This window comes from Xenopus laevis, chromosome 4L (genome assembly GCF_017654675.1).
Source record: "Xenopus laevis strain J_2021 chromosome 4L, Xenopus_laevis_v10.1, whole genome shotgun sequence".
Lineage (NCBI taxonomy): Eukaryota > Metazoa > Chordata > Amphibia > Anura > Pipidae > Xenopus > Xenopus laevis.
In genome coordinates, this window is record NC_054377.1 from 112,461,556 (window position 1) to 112,484,021 (window position 22,466).

At 40.6% G+C, this 22,466-nt stretch overlaps 1 protein-coding gene across 10 annotated transcripts in view; it reads right to left on the reverse strand.

The window, feature by feature from the left end:
- Positions 1-1,216, reverse strand: part of rbfox2.L (RNA binding fox-1 homolog 2 L homeolog) — a 176,119-nt gene extending 174,903 nt beyond the window's left edge. For 3 of the 10 annotated variants that reach the window (XR_005966769.1, XM_018256637.2, XM_018256635.2), the window contains exon 1: positions 413-1,208. Coding sequence is in view for 9 of the 10 variants with exons in the window: in XM_018256637.2 (XP_018112126.1) it covers positions 413-577 (165 nt within the window). In the remaining variant the exon portion in view is untranslated. 10 annotated transcript variants of the gene reach the window in all.
- Positions 1,217-22,466: the final 21,250 nt, after the last annotated feature.

The following is a 22,466-nucleotide window of genomic DNA, read 5'->3' on the forward strand; positions in this document are numbered from 1 at the left end:
ACACTAGTTTAACTTACCTGCTACAGCTATTGACAGATCAAGAAGGATCTACTATATGTTGATTCTGTGGCAGACCCTTGACTAATGATCATATATAGGTTTCATGTGAGCAACACAACAATGTTTATGTTCTAGCAGGGATCCATAATGCCCACAGCAGATAATTATCACTCTAATGACATGTCTGCATGCAGCAATTCCACACTAGTTTAACTTACCTGTAACCTGCTACAGCTTTTGACAGATCAAGAAGAATCTATTTGTTGATTCTGTAGCAGACCCTCAACTAATGATCATATATAGATTCAATGTGAGCAACACAACAATGTTTAATTTCAAGATGATTGTAAATTGTGTAAGGATGTTGGTGATGCAACAACTGAGAAAGTCTGTTCAGTGACAATCTACTCACCATGGGGTTTCCAGGCTCCTGTTGCTCTGGCTCCACACGTTGCCTTTTGACTCCAGCGCCAGATGCACCACTGCTTCCCAGATGCAACTGCTGATCCGATTCTCTCTTGGTACCACGGGTATTAAAGCCCAGAAGATGCGCATCAGACATTACAGCATCTGCCATAGCAAGCTAGTCCTTGAAACTTTAGAAATCTAGGCTTCAATAGGCACTGCCAGCTCAAACAATTAAGGTGCACAAAGAATTTCTATTAAAAATTGATGTAACAGCTTCAGTTGCTGCTGATGGTTAAAATTAAGTTGAAAAACAACTTACTCTAACAAGTTACTTCATGATGAAAAAAAGATGCAGATTGACCTGGACTAAATGCCAAAATGAGAAAAATATAGAAGGTGCTACTGTCAATGCAAAAGTGAAAATAGTGATTATGTTAAAACTCCCAAGGCGAAATCAATCAGCCGCACACTTGAGCCGGAATAATAATGAACAGTATAACGGAAGCAATATGTTGGGAAGAGAAAGCAAGAGATTTAAGGTTGGAATTGCAAAAGCGAGCTGTCCTTTTGTGCAATATGTGATGCTGCTCCTGCTGCTGCAACTGGACGAGTGTGCATGGAATGGGAGCTTGCTCTGTCACACTGCTAACAGGAAAGGGCAAAAACACTGCGAAAGATGGAAGAAAATAGGAAGAGGAGGGAAAATAATCCCCAATCTCACAGCTGCAAACACACACACAGCGTCCGACACACAACACGGCCCGAGTCCAACTAAATTCTTCGGCAATCTCCGGAACCGATGGGCGGGTTTACGAGGGACTTGAGCTGCCATGAGCGTTCGACTGAGTGCTTGGCGGCCATGTTGGAAATTGGTAAAATTCAGCGTACTAAGAATGAAATATGAATGATACATTTCACCTCAATAATAAACAAAAAGTATGCGGGTTCCTTGATGTTATATGCCACATGAGACAAGTACTACATGGAATGTATTTATGATGTTGATAAGATACGAAATAAGCCTAATGTGGTCAGTAATTATATAGGAGGTAAAGTTTGCACAGGTACAATCACCTATAGCTATAGCCACCAATTGGCTGACAGCATTTAATGGTCATCTGTATGAAAACAAGCCTCTGATTGGTCACTGTGTCTGTGTGTTACCAGACCTGGTCAAAAGTAGGGACCTTACCGCAAATACAAAAGAGCAGTCATGCGTTTCCGCACACAGTGGGTGCTTCCTGTTCCACCACAGTTCCTTGCCTATAGTAAGTAAAACAGTTTATTTGTGTGCTGGTTAATACATAAGGGTCAGTCCACACTGGGCGTTTTGGGGAGATTTGGTTGCCTGGCGACTAATCACCTCGTTTTTGCGGCGACCAATCTCCCCAAACACCTTCCCTGACTCTGTGAGGCAACTTCGGGGGAATTCGGAAAACGAACCGCCGCGTGTGATTAGCGCCAGTGTTTTTTCATTTTAAGCAGTCGCGTTACTAGACCCCTAAGGGCCCCGGTACAGAAATTTACAACTGGGCCCCCCCCAAAGGGATTGTTCACCTAGGAGTTAACTTTTAGTATGATATAGAGAGTGATATTCTGAGACCATTTGCAATTGGTTTTCATTTTATTTTATTTGTGGTTTTTGATTTATTTAGCTTTTTATTCAGCAGCTCTCCAGTTTGCAATTTCAGCAGTCTGGTTGTTAGGGTTCAAATTCCCCTAGCAACCATGCACTGATGTAAAAGTTACACATAAAAATGACATGCAAAATTGAGGTTTCACTGTATTATAATGATATACAGGATAATGTACCCCCTACTGTAAATGATAAGGATATTAGAAGTCACTGAGGGGTTGTTCTGTGACCATATAAAGGCACAAGGCTGCAGGCTGAGTTATACAGGGAACTCTGAGTATCACTCATGTATTATAAGGGATAATGTACCCCTACTGTAAATGATAAGGATATTAGAAGTCACTGAGGGGTTGTTCTGTGACCATATAAAGACACAAGGCTGCAGGCTGAGTTATACAGGGAACTCTGAGTATCACTCATGTATTATAAGGGATAATGTACCCCCTACTGTAAATGATAAGGATATTAGAAGTCACTGAGGGGCTCTGTGACCATTGTGCTTAGTACAGGGGAATATCTATGTTGCCATAGTTTTATGATATCTCTCTGTATACGCTATAAGCAAACTTAGGGGTCTGTTCATGGACAGTGAGGGGGGAGTAGGGGAATAGATATGCCCCTGGATGTGTGCTTCAAGGAGACATATTGTGTCAGGCTTATATCTTAGTATTATACTTCCCCTTCATTACAATGTACAAAAAAGCATTTTACTTTCAAAAAACATCATTAAATTAGAGCTGCAGAGAGATCCTCTCACGCCTCAGTCTTGACTGAAATGAGGACTGGGGATCTCTTCATTCTCCCACAGGAGAGTATTGATTGACAGCCAGCACTCCCCAGTTTTAAATCTTAGTTTAGTATTCCAGTATTCCCTCACTTTTCTTTTCTTTTATTCACATTTCCCTATACCCCTTTACTAGCCCGTTCTGTTAACTGCAGTTCTGTTGGCTTTTTTCACCCCTGCTCCCTAAAAATAGACATAGCAGCTGTGGTACAGCTAGTGAAGCGTTGGTGCTCAGAACGGCTGTGGGCCATAAGTCAGCCTGTTAATTAAATAAGCCTGCTCCTGCCACATAAATGAGAATTACTTTGAAGATAGTTTCAATTAGGTGTTACTGTAGCTGCATTCTGTCATGCTGTCCTGCCTGCTAGACATGTTTTTAAATGCAGAGTCGAGTTGTGTGGTATTGCATTCAGCAAAGTGTGCTATCCAACCAGCAGCAGTAAAAGTGTTTTATTACCGGAATGCATGCAGTTGCAGGAGCATCCCATCCAATAGTAATAGAAGATCGCTATCACGGGCCGACTTGTTTGCAGAGTAGGGAATCCAGGCAGATTCACTGACTCTGTGACAAGGGTGCGCTGCTTGTGACGTCACCGCCGGGGCCCAGGCGTGCCTGTCTGCAGGAGCCAGGAAGTGATCTGTACTTCTCCCAGACCTCCCCCGGGCCCTTTCATCCATATTAAGGCTCCTGCAAACTCTACACTTCTGCCTGCCTGTCTATTGGGTTCTTCAAGCAAAGATAGGGAAAATGCGCAGCGTAGCCCCGCCCCTAAGCAGTGACAGAGGAGTGAGAGGACAGCCTTTTTTACCGAGCCGTCCTCTCGTTAGCGCTGACTATTTGCATAATTGCTAGTTCGTGCTTACCAGCTTTATCTCCATACACAAACAAGACAGAAGCCTCCGGTGCCCGGCGGGCCCTGAGGGGAGCAGACCCTGGTGCAATTGCACCGCCTGCTCCCCCGGTAGTTACGCCACTGATTTTAAGCCTACGTACTAAGCACAATTAAGCAGGAACAGCCCCAAAGTTTGCTCATAGTCTGTACAGAGAAATACCATAAAACTATGGCAGCATAGGTATTCCCCAGTACTAAGTACACTTCAGAACAAATGGACCCACACTCCAAGAGATTTTGTGAAAATAGTGTCTTGTTTTTATTCACAGATGCATATCCGACGTTTCGGTCCCTATTGGGACCTTTTTCAAGGATAGGGACCGAAACGTCTGATATGCATCTGTGGATAAAAACAAGACACTATTTTCACAAAATCTCTTGGAGTGCGGGTCCATTTGTTCTGATGTATTACTCTTTTGACCTACGCACCCACTGTCATCAAATCCGGTAATAGTGCGTACACCTATATGAACATTATATATATATATATATATATATCTCTCCTTATAATTGACATTATAATACATACGTGATAACTCAGCCTGCAGCCTTGTGCATTTATATGGTCCCAGAACCCCTCAGTGACTCCTAATATCCATATCATTTTTACAGAAAGGGGGTACATTATCCCTTATAATACACAAGTGATACTCCGAGTTTCCTATATAACTCAGCCTGCAGCCTTGTGTCTTTATATGGTCACAGAACCCCACAGTGACTCCTAATATCCTTATCATTTACAGTAAGGGGTACATTATCCCTTATAACACAGAGAGTCAGGGAAGGCATTTGGGGAGATTGGTCGCCGCAAAGACGAGGCGATTAGTCGCCAGGCGACCAAATCTTCCCAAAACACCCAGTGTGGCCTTACCCTAAAATACCACAGCAGCACAGGGGATACTCCTGGTCAGAAATAAAGTACAGGAATCCCATAGCAGTAATATTAAGGCACATTAGTGAAATGATCTGCCACTTGGTCTATACTGCTACCTGTGTGCTGAAGGTGTTACTAATAGGCACGTACTGGCACATAGAGACGCGTTGTTTTCGCAAACTTCTTTAGGGCTGAAGGTGTCAATAGACGTACTGACGTGCCAGTACAGTAAACTAAAGAAGTATGGCATCAATACGTGCCAGTATGTGTCTATTGCTAATACCTTCAGCACACAGGCAGCAGTAAAAAGCAAAAAGTTTGGGCACCCCTGGTTTACACCAACAAGAAAGTCTGATGGCAGAATGTTTTCTCCAAACTTCACTTAAATGAATGAGAATCACCTTACGCTTAGATCATGTTTGGACTAAAAAGAGCCATGTCTAGGACTGCAGCTTAAAGGGGTAACTAAATTCAGTCTATATACAGTATATATATATATATATATATATATATATATATATATATATATATATATATATATATATATATATATATATATATATATACACACACACATACACACACATACACACATGCGGGAGATACCAGCACTCTCGTGTAGAAGTTCAATGGTGCCTGGGTGCAGTAGCCAAAATTGTAGTATAGCCAGAAGAGAGGGTCTGCACACTCAGGACTTAAAATAAAAGGTTTTTATTTCAAGTGAGGCAAGAACTAACGTTTCAGTCAGCAATCTGATCTTTCTCAAAGTGCATATACAAACTCAGATTGACCTTTAAACCCCCAGTGGTGGGAAAAAGTGGAAGTGACATCATAAAGTGAATTAATTAATTATTAATTATTTTCTATGCAGAAAGGTGCAGAGCAGTTAAATATAATGGACTATATAACAAAAAGAGATATATTTGACTGCTCTGTACCTTTCTGCATCGAAAATAATGTAATGCAGATAAATCACTCAGTATTAATAGTTTGATTTTTTTATCTTTTTTGCAACACATACTATGATGGTATATTGTATATTGTGGTATATTGTATTGCCTTATTTTTTGTATTGATTATTGTGTATTGCCTTATTTTGGGTGATATTATATCACTCAGTCACGGAACTACCAGGGGCGCACTTGGTGCAGCTGCACCAGGGTCTGTGCCCCTGCACCCTTTATGGGGCCCGCTGCATCCCAGGTAAGAAATGAAAATACTTGCAAATCCAGCCCTGTGCTTATGGGGGCTGCACCAGTGGCAGCTCCGATTCTTTTTTTTTTTTCTCTTCTTTTTCCTTCATCCCTAGTGGCCCAATCCCGATTAGCCCAGCCTGCACACAATCCCAATTGACCCAGCCAGCCGGTGAGACCGATTGGCCCAGCCAGCCGGTGAGACCGATTGGCCCAGCCAGCCGGTGAGACCGATTGGCCCAGCCAGCCGGTGAGACCGATTGGCCCAGCCAGCCGGTGAGACCGATTGGCCCAGCCAGCCGGTGAGACCGATTGGCCCAGCCAGCCGGTGAGACCGATTGGCCCAGCCAGCCGGTGAGACCGATTGGCCCAGCCAGCCGGTGAGACCGATTGGCCCAGCCAGCCGGTGAGACCGATTGGCCCAGCCAGCCGGTGAGACCGATTGGCCCTGCCCACCCTCACATCCAATTAGCCCGGCACTGAGCCCGATTGGCCCAACCCACCCCCAAACTTGATTGGTCCAGCCTGTCCCCATACCAGATCAGCTCAGTCCCATAGTGAGGAGACTTCTATGAGGAGAAAAAAGGAAGAAAGAAAAGTGTTGGGCAAAAGGTACAAACTGGGATGTAAGAGACTGTATGGAGTATAGGAAAGTAGGAGAAATTGGGAGATACAGAAAGGGAAAGAGAGTTTATGTGTAAAACACCAAATAAATGAGTAAACGCGAGTGATAAACTGGCAGAGGTGATAGTGGGGGTGAAAAATTAAAAAGGCTGGGATGCTGGGAGAAGAAAAGACAATGATAATGTGGTAAAGAAAAAAAGAAAATCTCACAAAATAGAAATCAAAAGGCACCTTTAAACATTTTTTTTGCCATGGGAGTTTATACAAAGGCCAGCTAATTTGTAGTTTGCACCAATTGTTACTGGATGTTTATGCCTATAGGTATTCCCCTGTACTAAGCATAATTCAGCAGAAACAGCCCCCAAAGTTTGCTCATAGTCTGTACAGAGAAATACCGTAAAACTATGGCAGCATAGGTATTTCCCTGTACTAAGCACACTTCAGCAGGAACAGCCCCCCTAAGTTTTCTCATAACTTGACCAGGCCTGAATAGTATTTTCTATGATACATGAGTGGTACTCAGTCTGCAGCCTTGTGTCTTTATATGGTCACAGAACCCCACAGTGACTCCTAATATCCTTATCATTTGCAGTAGGTGGTACATTATCCCTTATATCATTATAATACAGTGAAACCTCAATTTTACATGTAACTTTTAGTATGTTATATAATGGCAAATTCTAATCAACTTTTCAATTGGTCTTCATTATTTATTTTTATTGTTTTGAATTATTTTCCTTCCTCTTCTATATCGTTCCAGCTTTTAAATGGGAGTTATTGACCCCATCTAAAAACAAATACAATTTTTAATGACCCATTTGTGTATTTAGACCCTCTTCTATTCATATTTTAGTCTCTTATTCAAATCAGTAATTGGTTGCTAGGGGAATTTGGACCTTAGCAACCAAACTGCTGAAATTGCAAACTGGAAAGCTGCTAAATAACTCAAAAAACACAAATAAAATGAAAACCAATTGCAAATTGTCTCAGAATATCCCTCTCTACATCATAATATTAGCCATAGGTGAACAATCACTTTAGGGGGGCCCAATTGTAAATTTCTGTACCGGGGCCCTTAGAGGTCTAGTTACGCCACTGATATCACTTGTAGATTTTTTTCTGTAATATTTGTTTTTTTTTGGTTTTCTGCATTTTTTTTTTGTTTTTCTGTGAGTTTTCTGTATTGATGGATACTTTGCATAATTAATTAATTCACTTTATGATGTCACTTCCACTTTTTCCCACCACTGGGGGTTTAAAAGTCTATTTGAGTTTGTATATGCACTTGCTGACCAAAATGTTAGTTCTTTCCTTACTTGAAATGAAATCCTTTTATTTTTTCATAAGTCCTGAGTGAGGACCCTTTCTTCTGGCTATATATATATATAATCATATATATAAAGTACACAACAGTCTGCACATAGGGCCAGACTAAAGTCCGGTGCCTAGGGCCCAGAGAACCTAAATACAGCACAGCCCTACCTTACCTAGGTACAACAGGATATCTAGCAAGTGCTGTCTTGTCTGCTGCCACAGCTTAGTGCTTTTCTCCTGTACTAAGCCTATATTAGAGCTAGGTTATACAGTAAAAGAGCTCAGGGCTCTTGCAGAGCTGCTCTCTTATGATAAAAAAAAATCATTGCAAATGGCAGGAAATATAAAAATGCTGTTTATGGCAAGAGAGCATTATCCATATCATCTATTAATTGTTTGAATTATTCATGTGCTCGTTATGATCTGATTCACTTAGGTTACATATTCCCTTCTAATTAGTGAAGCTGCATTTGTACATTATTCTGTTCTGACAGTAAAGGAACACAGTAGCATGAGCTATGAACATCTGCAGTACTAATCAAAGAGAAACAATACAACATCTGCATCTCTAAATTTTTGGGATAGATATTAAGGTAAAAAGAGTCTTACTATGCAGCTTACTAGATTGTTCTTGTAAACTAGGCTTTTATTCAGTTGAAACATAAGTAAAGACTGTTTCAGATTAGAAAAGGATGCTTTAAAGGGATATACTGCAATTAAAATATTGCAGTAATCTTGCTTTGTATCCTTGAGTGCTTTAGCAATACTTGTTTTAAAAATATTAGCAGTTTGATAATGCTAATGCCATGCTTTCAGATCAGTACTTCTCATTTAGAGATGCTGTGTCAGTGGCCCATAAGTGAAACCCTATTCAGCATATTGCTCTCTCTCTCTCTCTCTCTCTGTCCCCTTGGGATTTTAGAGTAGCTGTTTTTGTCAGGGCCCAGGCCCAGGCTGGCAACTTATGGGTTCTGGCAAATGCCAGAGGGGCTGCTGCAAGTTGCCTTAGACAGCCACTATTTGGTGGGCTGGTGAGGGTTGTTTGGGCTTCTGTGTACATGAAATGCCAGGGCCTCTTTTAATTCTCTGTCCAGACCTGCCAGGTCCTGTTTGTGATCTGATATGGGTCACAAATGTTCATTCACTTACCTTAGGAAAAGCACTTTTCATCAAGTTTAGCAATTAAGCACATAGTTCATGTCAGTTCGCTGCTCTAGCCAGAGGCAAAGTCAGAGAGATTCCAAGTGAGAAATAAAACAAAAATGGGGAACAGGAAAACAAGAATAGGGGACAAGAAAACACAGAAGGTAGTAGGATTCCCAAAAACTTGGATAGTCAAAAGTGTCCAGGTAAGTGAGCCATTTAAGGATATGTAGGAATGTGAAATAGTTCATCTTTATTCTCCCTATTTTCTGTGAAATTATAGGATAACTTTCTCCCTAGATGAAAGGGGTGGAATCACCATGTGCTTGGCTCTTAGTGCTCCACCTGAGAAGCATGTGGGAGTGCTGGGGCCCAGAGCATACCTCCCAACTGTCCCGTTTTTTTGCATGGCAGACATGATTTTGACAGCTGAAATGTCCCAACTTTCTCTTTGATCTCACTGAACAGTCAGAAAAAGATACAACATTTCTTAAACTTAGTAATAATTTAATATAAGCAAAGATACAATTGTAACTATTTAAGATAAGCAGGTCTCTTGGGGGGAAATGTGACTTGCAGCTTAAAGGAAAACTAAAGCTTATCTAAAGAAGTAGGCTAGAAATGTTGTACATTATGTTTTGGATTTCTGTACCAGCCTGAGGCATCCACAACCCTTTAACATGGAAGATATGTGCCACAAAAGATTCCCCAGTAGCTCCCCATATTCTTTTCTGCTGATTCACTGCACATGCTCTGTGCTGCCGTCAGTTACTGAGCTTAGGGACCCACTCAAAATATACAGTAAACATAGAATATAAATGTCACAATATAAGGCTGATTAGTAATTAATACAGATAATTACTACATGGCAGCTCTGAAACCAGTGCAACTAGCGCGAGAATTTAATAATCAGCCCTGTAGCATCAGCTTATAATACAGTCCAACCTCATTTTCTGCTGGATAATTTGTGAGAACCCCTAAGCTTAGCTTCTCAACAGCTGCTCAGAGCCCATTGAGCATGTGAGTGTCACAGACACTTTCCAAGATGGTGATCCCCGTGACAAGTTTGAAGTCCTGGATCATTGCTGCTATTGAGAAGCTGAAACTTTAGGCTGGTGCAATAAGTTCAGTATATAAAATATAAAATTTTTAGTCACATTCATTTTTAGGGTTAACATCTCCTTTAAAGGGCAATTCACCTAAATTAGCAAAACTGTAATAACACATAAAACCTGACCATAAACCCCCCAGAAATGTGTTCACAAACTTTCTATAATCTGCCAAATGGATTTGGTATTTAGGGAGTGTGGCCATAAAATGGGTGTGGGAAATACGCACTGCAAATCTTTTTGTCGCTTTTTCTATTTTCCAAATGTTGGGAGGTATGCCAGAGGCTGTACTAGGACTCACTTTCTGGATTGTCAGGATACCAGGATCCTGTGAATAAGGAATAGTTACTGATAGACAGACTCTGTCATAGTACACATCAGGTAGGATTAGTGAGAAAGGAATGCACATTGCCCCAAAGCACTGGAAAAGTAGTGGAGATATGGCTCCTCAGGCAATACGTTCCTTGTGCAAAGAGCATAATGTAAAGGACCAGTATCATTCCTAGTACTGGATGGCATTTGCTGTGGGCATTATTGGCAGATAGCAAGATTTAACCTGAGAGTTATACAGTGCAACTACACTCTTCATACAAAGAAAGCCAATTCTGAAACTAGAGTTGCATTCGAGACTGCTCTTCTGGGAGTTGCAGGGAATTGTCCCTCACCCAGCTGGTTTGAGCGCAGGTAAAATAATAAAATAGTGCCCCCTGTGTGACAGTAACAGAGCACTGCATTTACCCCTTATGTCATATATATATTAGGCAATATGAAATAAGTGGGTTTTTCTCATAATAAGAAAAGGATATTTCACAGAATTTGTGCAAAGCACACAGCAAATGTCTTCATTCTTTACAAGGAAAGAAATCTGGCAAAAACAACATGCCATCTGAGCATATAAAGCCCAGCTTTTGAAAAACAAAGCTATTTGTCCGGTTCTCCTGTTGGAAGCAAAGAAGTGTTTGTTATCATTTCCCAAGTCGTCCAGAATTTCTGACCCCATTTTAAAGGGGTTGTTCACCTTTAAATTAACTTTTATTATCATGTAGAGTGTGATTTTCTGAGACAATTTGCAATTGGTTTCCATGTTTTATTATTTTGGTTTTTGAGTTATTTAGCTTTTGATTCAGCAGCTCTCCAGTTTGCAATTTCAGCTATCTGGTTGCTAGGATCCAAATAATCCCAGCAACCATGCATTGATTTAAATGAGAGACTGGAATATGAACAGAATATGGGTAATAAAAAGTAGCAGTAACAATATAGTGGTAGACTTTTAGAGTATTTGTTGGGGGGCAGTGACCCCCATTTGTAGGCCCGGGCCAAGCCAGATGGGTGCCCAAGGCAACCTGGCCGACCTCTTCACCCCCTTGCCGGGGGTGCGTGTGCGCTCATGTACGGGAGTGTGTGCGTCACTTAGAGCGCATGGAGGGAAAGAGAGCGCACAGAAGCACACTGGAGAGTGCCGATAGAAGAGAAAGGGTCCGGACCAGGGGTAGGCTGAAAGAAGAGATATGTGCTGGGTGCCCCCAGGGGTGGGAAGGGGAAAACATTTTTTTACTTCCTTGTTTTGTGACAAAAAGTCACATGATTCCCCTCCCGCCTCTAATTTGCATATGCAAATTAGGATTCGGTTTAACTGGGCAGAAGGATTCGGCTGAATCCGAATCCTGCTGAAAAAGGCCAAATCAAGGCTGAATCCTGAACCGAATCCTGTATTCGGTGCATTCTTAACTATGAATTAGGGATATAGGCAATAATATGATTTGCAAGTAGAGGTAGAGGCAATACTCAAAACAACAATCTCACAATAGAATGACTTGCAAATAAAACTGTTATTTTTACATCTTTTGCGAACAAGTCTCATTTCACCGCATGCCCGTTTAAGCTGTGTTTATGTTAAGGGATACCATTGTGTCTGCTGTCAGAGGCCCAAGAAGACTATGACTTATGGGGTGTTACATAGGCAGAACAAAGAGTAACATTTCAATTAAACCCCAAATAGAAAATTGCACTCCAGAAAATGTGCCTTGTGCTCAAGGCTAAATTCCCGAGCAGGGAATCTGTCAAGAGAAATAAACAGGTACAAAGAAAAGAAACAGCAGGTCCAAGGTCATTCTGGAAACAGCAATATAAATGGAGACGATCACCAGGCAGAGTGCTTTGTGCATATGGGTCTCTATTACCCGTAGGAGCCGTTGGGCTGTCACACATCCCTTACAGCTAAGCAGCTACAAAAGAGACACAGTGCAGGCATGATTATTAACCTATTCATAGCTGATTATCTAGTAAATTGTACAAGCACCACATGCCTAAACCCATTTCATCCTACCAACTTGCAGGATGTTGTTCTTAAAGTGATACTAACACTAAAAAACTACTTTTTAAAATATGAAAGTATATTAAAAGTTACCTATAGGTCATGTTGATTGTTTTTTTGCTGAGTGGTTTGTTTTTGTAATTGTTAGTTGAAGCTCCTAAACCTGACTGTTTTGCTAACCTGACTGTCCCATCTCAGCCTGTCAGTTAAAGTTTCTAATGCTAACGGACTCCTGCTGCACAAATATGGCAGCCCCCACATACAGGAACATGGGGCATCAGACAGGTAATGGAAAAGCATTGTACAAATACTTTATGGCAAAGTTATAACATACCTCTCAACATTTTGGAAATAAAAAGAGGGACAAAAAAGTTGGTGTGCGTTGAATTTTTTGACCACACCCATTTGTGTGGCCACACCCCCTAATTACCGTGTTCATTTTACAAAATTTGGCAGATTATGAAAGTTTGAACATATTTCTGTGTTTTTTATTACAGTTTTGCTAATGAAGGTGAATTGCCCTTTAAGCTGTGAGTCTAACTTCTCCCAAGGAACCTGTTAATTACTTATTTGCTTATCTTGAAATTGATACAAATGTATCTTATCTGCAGCTGTGGCTGTTCTGGGCTCTCTGACAAAAGCCAATTAAGTTAGAAACTATGTTTCTTTTTCTGGCTGTTCAGTGCAGAGAAAAACAGGACTTTCCAGTACAAATGAGGGACTGCAGGTTGAGCTGTCTAAAGAGGGACTGTCCCTCTAAAAATGGGACAGTGTGGAGGTATGGGTATAAGTTGCTTTCAAAGGCAATATTATGATAGATGTAAAAAAGAGTTTCATTTCTGGTGTCAGTATGTCTTTAATAGTGTAACTAAAACCTGTGTGCCTCTATTTTAGAGTGGAGCGCAAGGCTCCCCTCCCCCACCAAGACCAATTTTAAGACAGGACAGAAAATGATTTGCACCAGGGTCCCAAGCAGGCCCGGACGGCCAATATGTGGGTTCTGGTAAATGCCAGAGGGGCTGCTGTATGGTTCCATAGAAAGTCAAAATATAGTGGGCTGGTAGGGGGCTGTTTGGGCGTCTGTGTACTTGGAACGGCAGGGCCTATTTTGAATCCCAGTCCAGACCTGGTCCCAAGCCTCACAGAGGAAAGAAAACATGCTCTGTACAAGTTGATCAGTATTCAGGGGCGTAACTATAGAGGAAGCAGACCCTGCGGCTGCAGGGGGGCCCAGGAGGTATAAAGGCCCCACGAGGCCCTAATTCATATACAATTTCAATAAATATTGGAGAAACAAGTCAACCTCTAAACATTTTGGGGGCCTGAAAAATAATTTGCTGTGGGGCCCAGTAATATCTAGTTACGCCACTGTCAGTATTACATTGTGAAGTAATAGCTAGATGTTAATATTTACCCAAAAGGCCCTCCAGTTTTTATGGGGTGCTATGAGTTTTCACTTTATAAGCATCTGCCAGTAGACATCCCTGGTTTTCAGGAATAGGTTGGTGGATTGGGGTTATCTCGTTCTGAGGCTTCAACCATTTTCCCACAGAACCGGCGCTCCTCACCTCCCCTGACCGTTTGCATAAAGAAGATACAAGACAGAGGGGGCCCTGCGACTGTTAAGGGGTCCCTGCTGTGGCAGCCTTGGTGAGCCCTGACCCCCTCAGTCCGACCCTGCCTATGGGGAACCGAAGCAGCTGCCATTACTGTCAGCACTTACAGGGCTGCATAGAATGCCTTCTGCATATAGGGTTGCCACATTTTCTGAAAATAAATACTGGCCTTTGTATATTTTTTCCTTATTAATAACATTAGGATGGAGCATCATTGTTACAGACCAGGCTGGTAAAATACTGGCACGGTGACCAGGTGGCACTCCTATCTGCCTTTCAGAATTTCTTCATATGCATTCAAATATCAATCGTAGCAGCTCTAGCGTTGTAGATTTGTCTGGGTTTCATGGGGTTAAACTAATGGTGGTTGCAGAAGGGCACAGAACTATTGATTATTTCAAAAGGGTCACAGTATAAAGATACACTTAATAGATCTATTCTGCAGCTCAGCCGGCTATTGTTCCTGTGCACATGAACACAACCATCTATAATACAGACTGAATCACTCTTGACAGCGGAGCGCTGTGTAATTCTAGTGCTTTATCTGTTTCCAAAGCCTGGGGCAGTAGAAAGACATTCTGTAGTGAAGCTGAAGCTACTGGCTGTCAAGGTGCTAGAAAATACAAAGGCAGCAACACGTAAACATAAACAAAAGGGAGGAACTTTTTTCAATAAGAGCTATGACTGCCACCATGTGGACAGGTTTATTAATGCACTATCCAGGGAGCAATTAAAATTGTGAATTGACTGCAGTGTGGAAATATACAACTGTCCCACAGTGCTTGCACTCAATCCAAAACAAAGCCAGCAGTGCAAGATTGAATATGCTGTATTTATATGAACTGAAGATCAGCACTCTCTCTCCTACATACCCACTGCCTGGGTGCTGGTCAAAATAATCATTCAAAGTGCCAAGAACAGACCGCACTCTAACATTTCATTTAACGGGATTGTTCACCTTTGAATTAACTTTTAGTATGTTACAGAATGGCCATTTCTAAACAACCTTTCAATTGGTTGGATATTTGCCTTTTTCCTTTTTTTTCAGCTTTTAAACGGTGCTCACTGATCCCACCTAAAAAAACAAATGTTCTGTAAGGCTAAACATTCATTGTTATAACTAATTTTTCTATTTGGGACCTCTTCTTTCGATATTCCAGTCTCTTATTCATATCAGTGCATGTTGCTAGGGTAATTTGGAGCAAAAATCTGGAGCACTAACTGAAGGCAGCTCACAAAGGTTAGACAATTGTAACACTGGAACATTTTGGTTAGTCTATCAGCAAGTGTGTAGGCTCCCTTATGACAAATACAAAAGGTTCCTGCACTCAATCCATTATCAATATATTTAGGACATTGATACATTATGTGCTTCTTATGATTCATCAGCCACAACCTATAATACAATATAATATGATACAAACACATACACAATGTCTAATTAAACGCAAATCTTCCAGACAAGATTAAGATCTGGGTGCCCAGTGTTCCCATCCATAACAGCTTCCTTTTGTAGCAATGTTATGGTATTGCTTCCATTTATGTGAAGGGAATTCCCAGTAACATATTCTCATATAAAAGGAAGACAACTCACAGTCTGCTCAATCCTTCCATGTGTAATTCATCTGTAAGTATTAAGTATATTTAATGGAATACTGTCCTTTTACTCTTAAAGGGGTTGTTCACCTTTAATTTAACTTTTACTATATTCTGAGACAATTTGCAATTGGTTTTTTATTTATTTTTTATTTGCGGTTTTTGAGTGATTTCGTTTTGTATTCATCAGCTCTCCAGTTTGCAATTTCCAAATTCCCCCAGCAACCATACATTGATTTGAACAAAAGTCTAGAATATGAATAGGAGAGGCCTGGATAGAAAGATGAGTAATAGTTGTAGCCTTACAGAGCTTTATTTTAAATAAGTCAGAGACCCCCATTTGAAAGTCAGAAGAAGCCAAATAATTAAAAAACTATAAAAAAAAATGAAGACCAATTGAAAAGTTGCTTAGAATTAATCATTCTATAATATACTAAAAGTTAACTTAAAGGTGAACCATCCCCCAACAAGGTCCCGCGTTTCTCTTGGATAATGCTCACCGCCCCAATTTCTAAAGGTGGTTTGGCACTTCCACATTTACACCTCTATTTTCTGGCAAGCCAGATATATTATATGCACAGCTGGATACACATGGATGAAACGGGCACTATGCTTCTGGCCCTTAAGCTAGGCTCACGGAAGGCATTGAGACATCTCCCCTATAGGAAACTATGTGACTATATAGCTTGTCCAACGACAATTACAACCCCGTTTAAGGCATGGACCCTTGCATGTCGCATAACCGGTCACCCCTCACTTGCTCAATCTCCATTTACACCGCTTTGGGGTAATTCCCATCTCCCTCACTTTAAGGCCCTGCAGGATGTCCAATATTGGCCTAATATGGGGGTTCGGACACTAGCTAGGCGATCTTCTTATTGACAATGTGTTTCCCTCCTTAGCGCAACTACAAGCCAAAGTCGGATGAACTGTGATACAATTTTATAGGTTCTTGCAGCTGCGCCATGCTTTTCATGCACAATTTGGCTCGCTTCCCATCGAATACTCTTCCCCAACAGTTGCAACAGTGCTCCATAATCCACAAACAGGCATGTCACGTCTTTATAGCTCTTAGATGGACTCTGTCCCTTCCCCCTTCACTAGAGCCAAACAGAAATGGTTGCTAGTAACCCCCACCTTAATGATGAGCAATGGGACGATGCTGTTGACAGTTTGTACCGTGACCGTATCTCGATCAGAGATAGGATGATTCAGTTTAAATTAATACATCAGCTATATTGCTCCCCATTAACATTGCAAAGAATGGGGGTGAGGTTGGATTCCGCCTGTCCTAAATGTCAAGGGCTTGATGCCTCCTTTTTCCACCTAATCTGGGAATGCCCCTTAATCCTTGAGTTCAGGACGGGTGTGCTCCGCTACCTGGTCGATAATATTGCCTTCCCGAATGTATGTAGCCCTGAGTTATGCCTTTTAGGCCTAGTGGATGATCTTCTACCACTGAATAGGTCTAGAACACTTGCTAAAACATTACTTTTCTATGCAAAGAAAATAATTGTAATGAACTGGATGGGACATACTGTGCCGACAGTGGAACATTGGGTCAACCTAGTTAATAAGATACTCCCTTCTGTTCGGCTTACATATGAAGCTCGAGGATCCTCTGGGAAATTTGACGCAATATGGTCCCCCTGGCTAGATATTCATACCGTTGAGGATGTGGGCAATTAAACTACTGTTTAAGCAAAGGGTTCAGATACAACCGGTACTCTAGTACTCGTCGAGTCTCTGGCAGTGGTGTATGACCACTAACCTTCGCTGAACTATACTGTGAAACATATATCAATACATGTATCTTGAACGATTGTGCATACAGCTGTCTTGTATTTTCCCTTCTTTCTTCTACCTCTTCTTTATTTTTAATTGCTTGTATTGAAAATGATAAATAAAAACTTTAAAAAAAAAAAAAAAATAAAAAAAAAAAGGTGAACCATCCCTTTAAATATGCCATCTTGTGACCTACCAAGCAGCACTTGTCCTGTGGCTTCCTACTTTTATGTCTAATAGCCTTATAAATACAGTAGGAGAGAGAGATAAATATATAGATATATATATATATATATATATAGATATATATAGATATATATAGATATATATATATATACATACATGATTAAGGGATTGATTTCCAAAACACATAGGGTGTAGGATCCCTGCAGGAGTATGCAATAAACCTGTATTCCTTTTGATCGGAGTGCCTTCCAATTCTTTGGTGTTGATGTATATACATACACAGGTATGGGATCCGTTATCCGGAAAGATCCGAATAACGGAAAGAAATGCTTTAGTAAATAGGGTGAAAGTGTATATAAAAAGGGTGAAAAAATAAAAAACAATTAAAATAAATGGAAAAATAATGTTATTGTTGCAGCACTATAATGACTGCTAATTGCACCTGCAAATACTTCTATACTGCATAATTATTATTTTTATTAAAGAGGAACGTAAAAGAGCTAGATTGTGTTTTTTCCAGCATTGCCTAAACATACAGCATTACAGCAGGTGCAGACTTACATTTCCCATCCTCCGTCAGTACACTGGTACACCGTCATACCGTATATTCTAATAAGTTATGGAACCTTTTGCATGTGTATATTAGGTGTGACATAGTTTAACATCAGTGCCCTTTAAAACTTGAATAGTAATTTACCCTGACAGATTTTGACTGATAATTCCTATTAATGACTTCAAAATAGCTTTTTCCACTTTTCACTGGCGGCAAGAGGTGACAGTCAGGATGCCCTCGCTCAAATTACACCATGTTGAATAAATCCACTTGCTGTCTGTGCTGCGACTGACCTTCTGCCCATGAAACATTATCATAAATAGCTATTATTATGTTGTGCTGCAGCTCTTGGCTGAAAGCATCAATTGAGAGTAATTGTGTTTATGCCTTCATGACTTGAGGGTTGTCATGTGACGAGTAAAACAAGAGTAATAGAATATAGAATCACCTATCCATGTGCAAATATTGATATACTTTTATGACTGGACTCTCTTACCCTTGACCTATTCTCAGGGTCGCTCCTGTTATGAGACGAGGTGACAGTTTTGCCTCAGGTGGCAGAAAGGAGGCAGTGACAAGGGGGGCATAAAAATGCTGTCTCTGGTAACTTTAAGAGCAGAATTTTCAGTTATTAAATGGAATTCAGCTCTTCTAGTGTAGATGTAGTGTAATAACTATTATATTAAACATCCATTCACTCCAGCCTTTATAGATCAAATTTTTTATTTTGCACAGCCTGTTTATTTACCCAGTTTTATTTTTACACTGAGCTGTTCCTTTAACGCGACTAACATGAAGAACCAGTCTCACTGCTTTCTAATTAACATGACCTTTGCTAGCATAGCCAACATCAAGAACCAGCTACTGTATTATATACTTATTAGCAAGAATTCGAATCAGTCATGAAATTTTAAAAAGGTGTTTAAATAAGTCTCTTTTTCAGATAACATGAAATGCAGATCAGTATCTGGCCCACTGTTGTACCAGTAATTATTCTTTTAGCTAAGTGAGAGCCCATTGCAGCAGGCTTTTTGCCTTAGTTTGGATCAGAATTCCAATGCAATAGTAGCCATATGAGTGACTGGATGAACCTGACAGACAAGCTCAGTTACTATATTATAGGGATGCACCAAATCCACTATTTTGGATTCGCCGAACCCTCAAAACCTTCTCAAAAAACCGAACCTGAACCCTAATTTGCATATGCAAATTAGTGGTCAGAAGGGGAAATCATTTTTTATGGATGTCGGTGAGGAAGAAAGCGGATTGGCAGGGAAAACACTGGTGTGGCATGGCCCTTAAAATTGACTGCATATTCATTTTCTTTTGGCTTAATTTCCCCTTACTGCCTCAGCTTGCAGTTCTAGCCTTGCCTAAGCAGCCACCAATGACCATCGAAGAGCAGTGAGCTTGGTGCACACAGAATATTCAGGATTCTTAGTAGACAGGGCTAATGTCCTGCATATAACTCTCAAAGCGATTTTATTGCTCTCCCTCTCTGACATTTAAAAATAAAAAATAGGAACAATGGGCCCACAGAATTGTCCTAAAAATACTCCAAAAATTCTATAGTTTATTATTACTTGGCATGTCATTACCTTTCACTCTGTTTATGCACCAGCAGAAGACACTCCGTACTTGAGCAGTTATCTTCAACCTTTTGCTCTTCTGGCTGCCATTCTGGGAGTTATAGTTGTGCAACAGCTGGAGAGGCACAGGCTAAAGGTAGGCCAAAATACCCTCACAGTGCAGTGCTGGGCATAGTAGTACTGGCACCCTGACTACCTGCCCCACACCTGTATGTCAACTCCACACTCAGTCTGCACCCACATACACCTCCCACCCACCTATGCCTCTTCTGTCTACCTCTAGTTCTGGCCCTGTCCTTGACCCCTCGGGCAATCATGCCCAAGAAGCCACTTGCTACCCCACACAGCTTACTGCCTAGTGGCCGGAAATGCAAGTAGGAATGCGAGTAGGACCTTAAAAGCAGTTCCAATGTTTCTCCAGCACAGAGAGACAGAGATAGTGACATTTAGGGGCAGATTTATCAAGGATCGATTTTCGAAGTCAAAAATACTTCGAAATTCCACCGTCAAATTGAAATACTTCGAATTCGAATATCGAGTTCAAACTTTTTTTCATCGAATATGGGTATTCTGCGGACGAAGTAAAATCGAACGTTTGTAATGATTTTATCGTATGATCAAATGATTTTACTTCGACTTAAAAAACGTAGAAAAATGCTGTAGAAGGTCCCCATAGGCTAATATAGCACTTCGGCAGGTTTAATTTGGCAAAGTATTGAAGTCAAAGTTGTTTTTTTAAAGAGACGGTACTTCGATTATCGAATGGTCGAATATTCAAACTATTTTACTTTGAGTCGAATTCGAAGTCGTAGTATCCTATTCGATGGTCGAAGTATCCAAAAAATTACTTCGAATTTTTTAACTTTGAAAATTCCCTCGAATTCACTTCGACCCTTGATAAATCTGCATCTTACAGTCCATGTCAGGATAGAGCCTTTTTTAGCGAAATGCAAAACTCTACAATCTACGGCAGACAAGTAATTAACAGCAGTTGTTTGACAAATATCTTTAAAAGGGACCTAACACCCAGACTGGAAAAACTGTACATTAAAAGCCCTTTTTAAATTAAACATGAAACCCAAATTATTATTTTTTTTTTTCAACACTTCCTTTTACAAATTCAGTTAAAGGTGGAATATTGTGTGAAAAACAAGAATATACCAGTGCATTTTACTCTTTTAAATATAGGAGGAATGTGCTTAAAATGTTTTGAACTAACTTATTGAAAATGTTTGCAAAAACCTAGAAGAGCTCACCTGTTCAACTTCATGCTGCCTCCATTCCCAGGCTGTGCAGGGGCAGCAATCAGCAGCTTGGCTGACCTGACAGAAAACTGAAGCCTGACATTGCTTGTGATTGCAGGGCTGCGATTGGCTGTTCCCCTCCTACTGTGATTCTAACAGGGACTGTTAGGACACACCCACTCCTGATTTAAAACACAGAAAGGGATCATAGCAGATTTATGGGGAGCTCCAAAAATGAAAATTAAGACCAAAAGACTTTATTCATTGCCTACAAGAGGGGTTTTTTTTTTAGTTATGCTATATGTCTTCTTTAAAAATCTCAGCAGATCTTTTATCTTACCTTTTATCTCAACGGATATCAATTACTTTCACACTTCCATTGTGTCACTGATTCTCCCTCTCTATTCATAAGTTTTCTATTGTTTATTCATTAAGCACAATTTTATCTTTGGGTTTATATGCCAAAGTATTTTAAAGAACCTCAGACCCAGCATATTTTAGGGTTTAATAATAGGATGGATACCATTAAAGGGGCAGTATACCACCTTGTTTAACATGAGTGCAATAAAAAGGGCTTGTGCTAAACATAACTTGTCGGTTTTAATCATGAAAAATCCATGGTTTATAATTTCTTGAGCTAAACTGAAGTTTTCAGTTTCACAATAACTGCCCTTTAAAGGGGACCTGTCACCCTAAGAAATAATTTCAATTTTTTTTCTATCATGTTAGTTGAGCAAAATAAACTTTACTTTACACTGTATTTATTATTTAAATTTTGTTTCCTTCTGTCTTGGAATTATACAATAATAGCAAACAGGCAGCAGCCATTTTGTGGACCCATTTATTAAGGGAAATTGTGTATCACCCCAAAATCTTGTGTATACACCAGAATGGGGGACCTAATGTCCATGTGCAGTGCCCTACACAATTATAGAGCCTGAGGAGGGAAGGGGGAGTGTGGGGAGAGCAGTGACATGTAGGAAGTGCTGAATGGAAAGTGAAAGTAATTGCCTGCCCCGCCTCTATGCCACGGGCATAGAGGCGTGGCAGGTAATATTTGATTGACAGTTTAGATATTTAAACACCTTTATAACAGGTATGGATGTTTTAATGAAAAATATTTTTGGGGTTTCATATTTACTTTGCAAAGGACTTTCATTATGAAGCTTTTTATGTGTAGGTGACAGGTCCACTTTAACTCATCATCATTGAAAGCCAGGCTTGCCATTAGACTCATCAATCAGTAATTTACACACCTGTAAGCATAATGTAGCTAGTCCAACTGTCTCTCAGGTGCTCCGTCCATGCACCTACATACACCAATGTAAATTCAAATAGGAGGACAGAAGGACAAGATGCAGGATGACTGCTAATGTGCAATTTATTGCTTATCCACGCGACATGTTTCGGGCGTCACACTTGAAAAAGGGCCTGTGACGCCCGAAACATGTCGTGTGGATAAGCAATAAATTGCACATTAGCAGTCATCCTGCATCTTGTCCTTCTGTCCTCCTATTTGAATTTACATTGCCATTAGACCTAGTTACACTGGAGTTGCTGTCCTAAAGGCTAGTGGAACATGTGTGGAACTTAGTTGGCATGGTA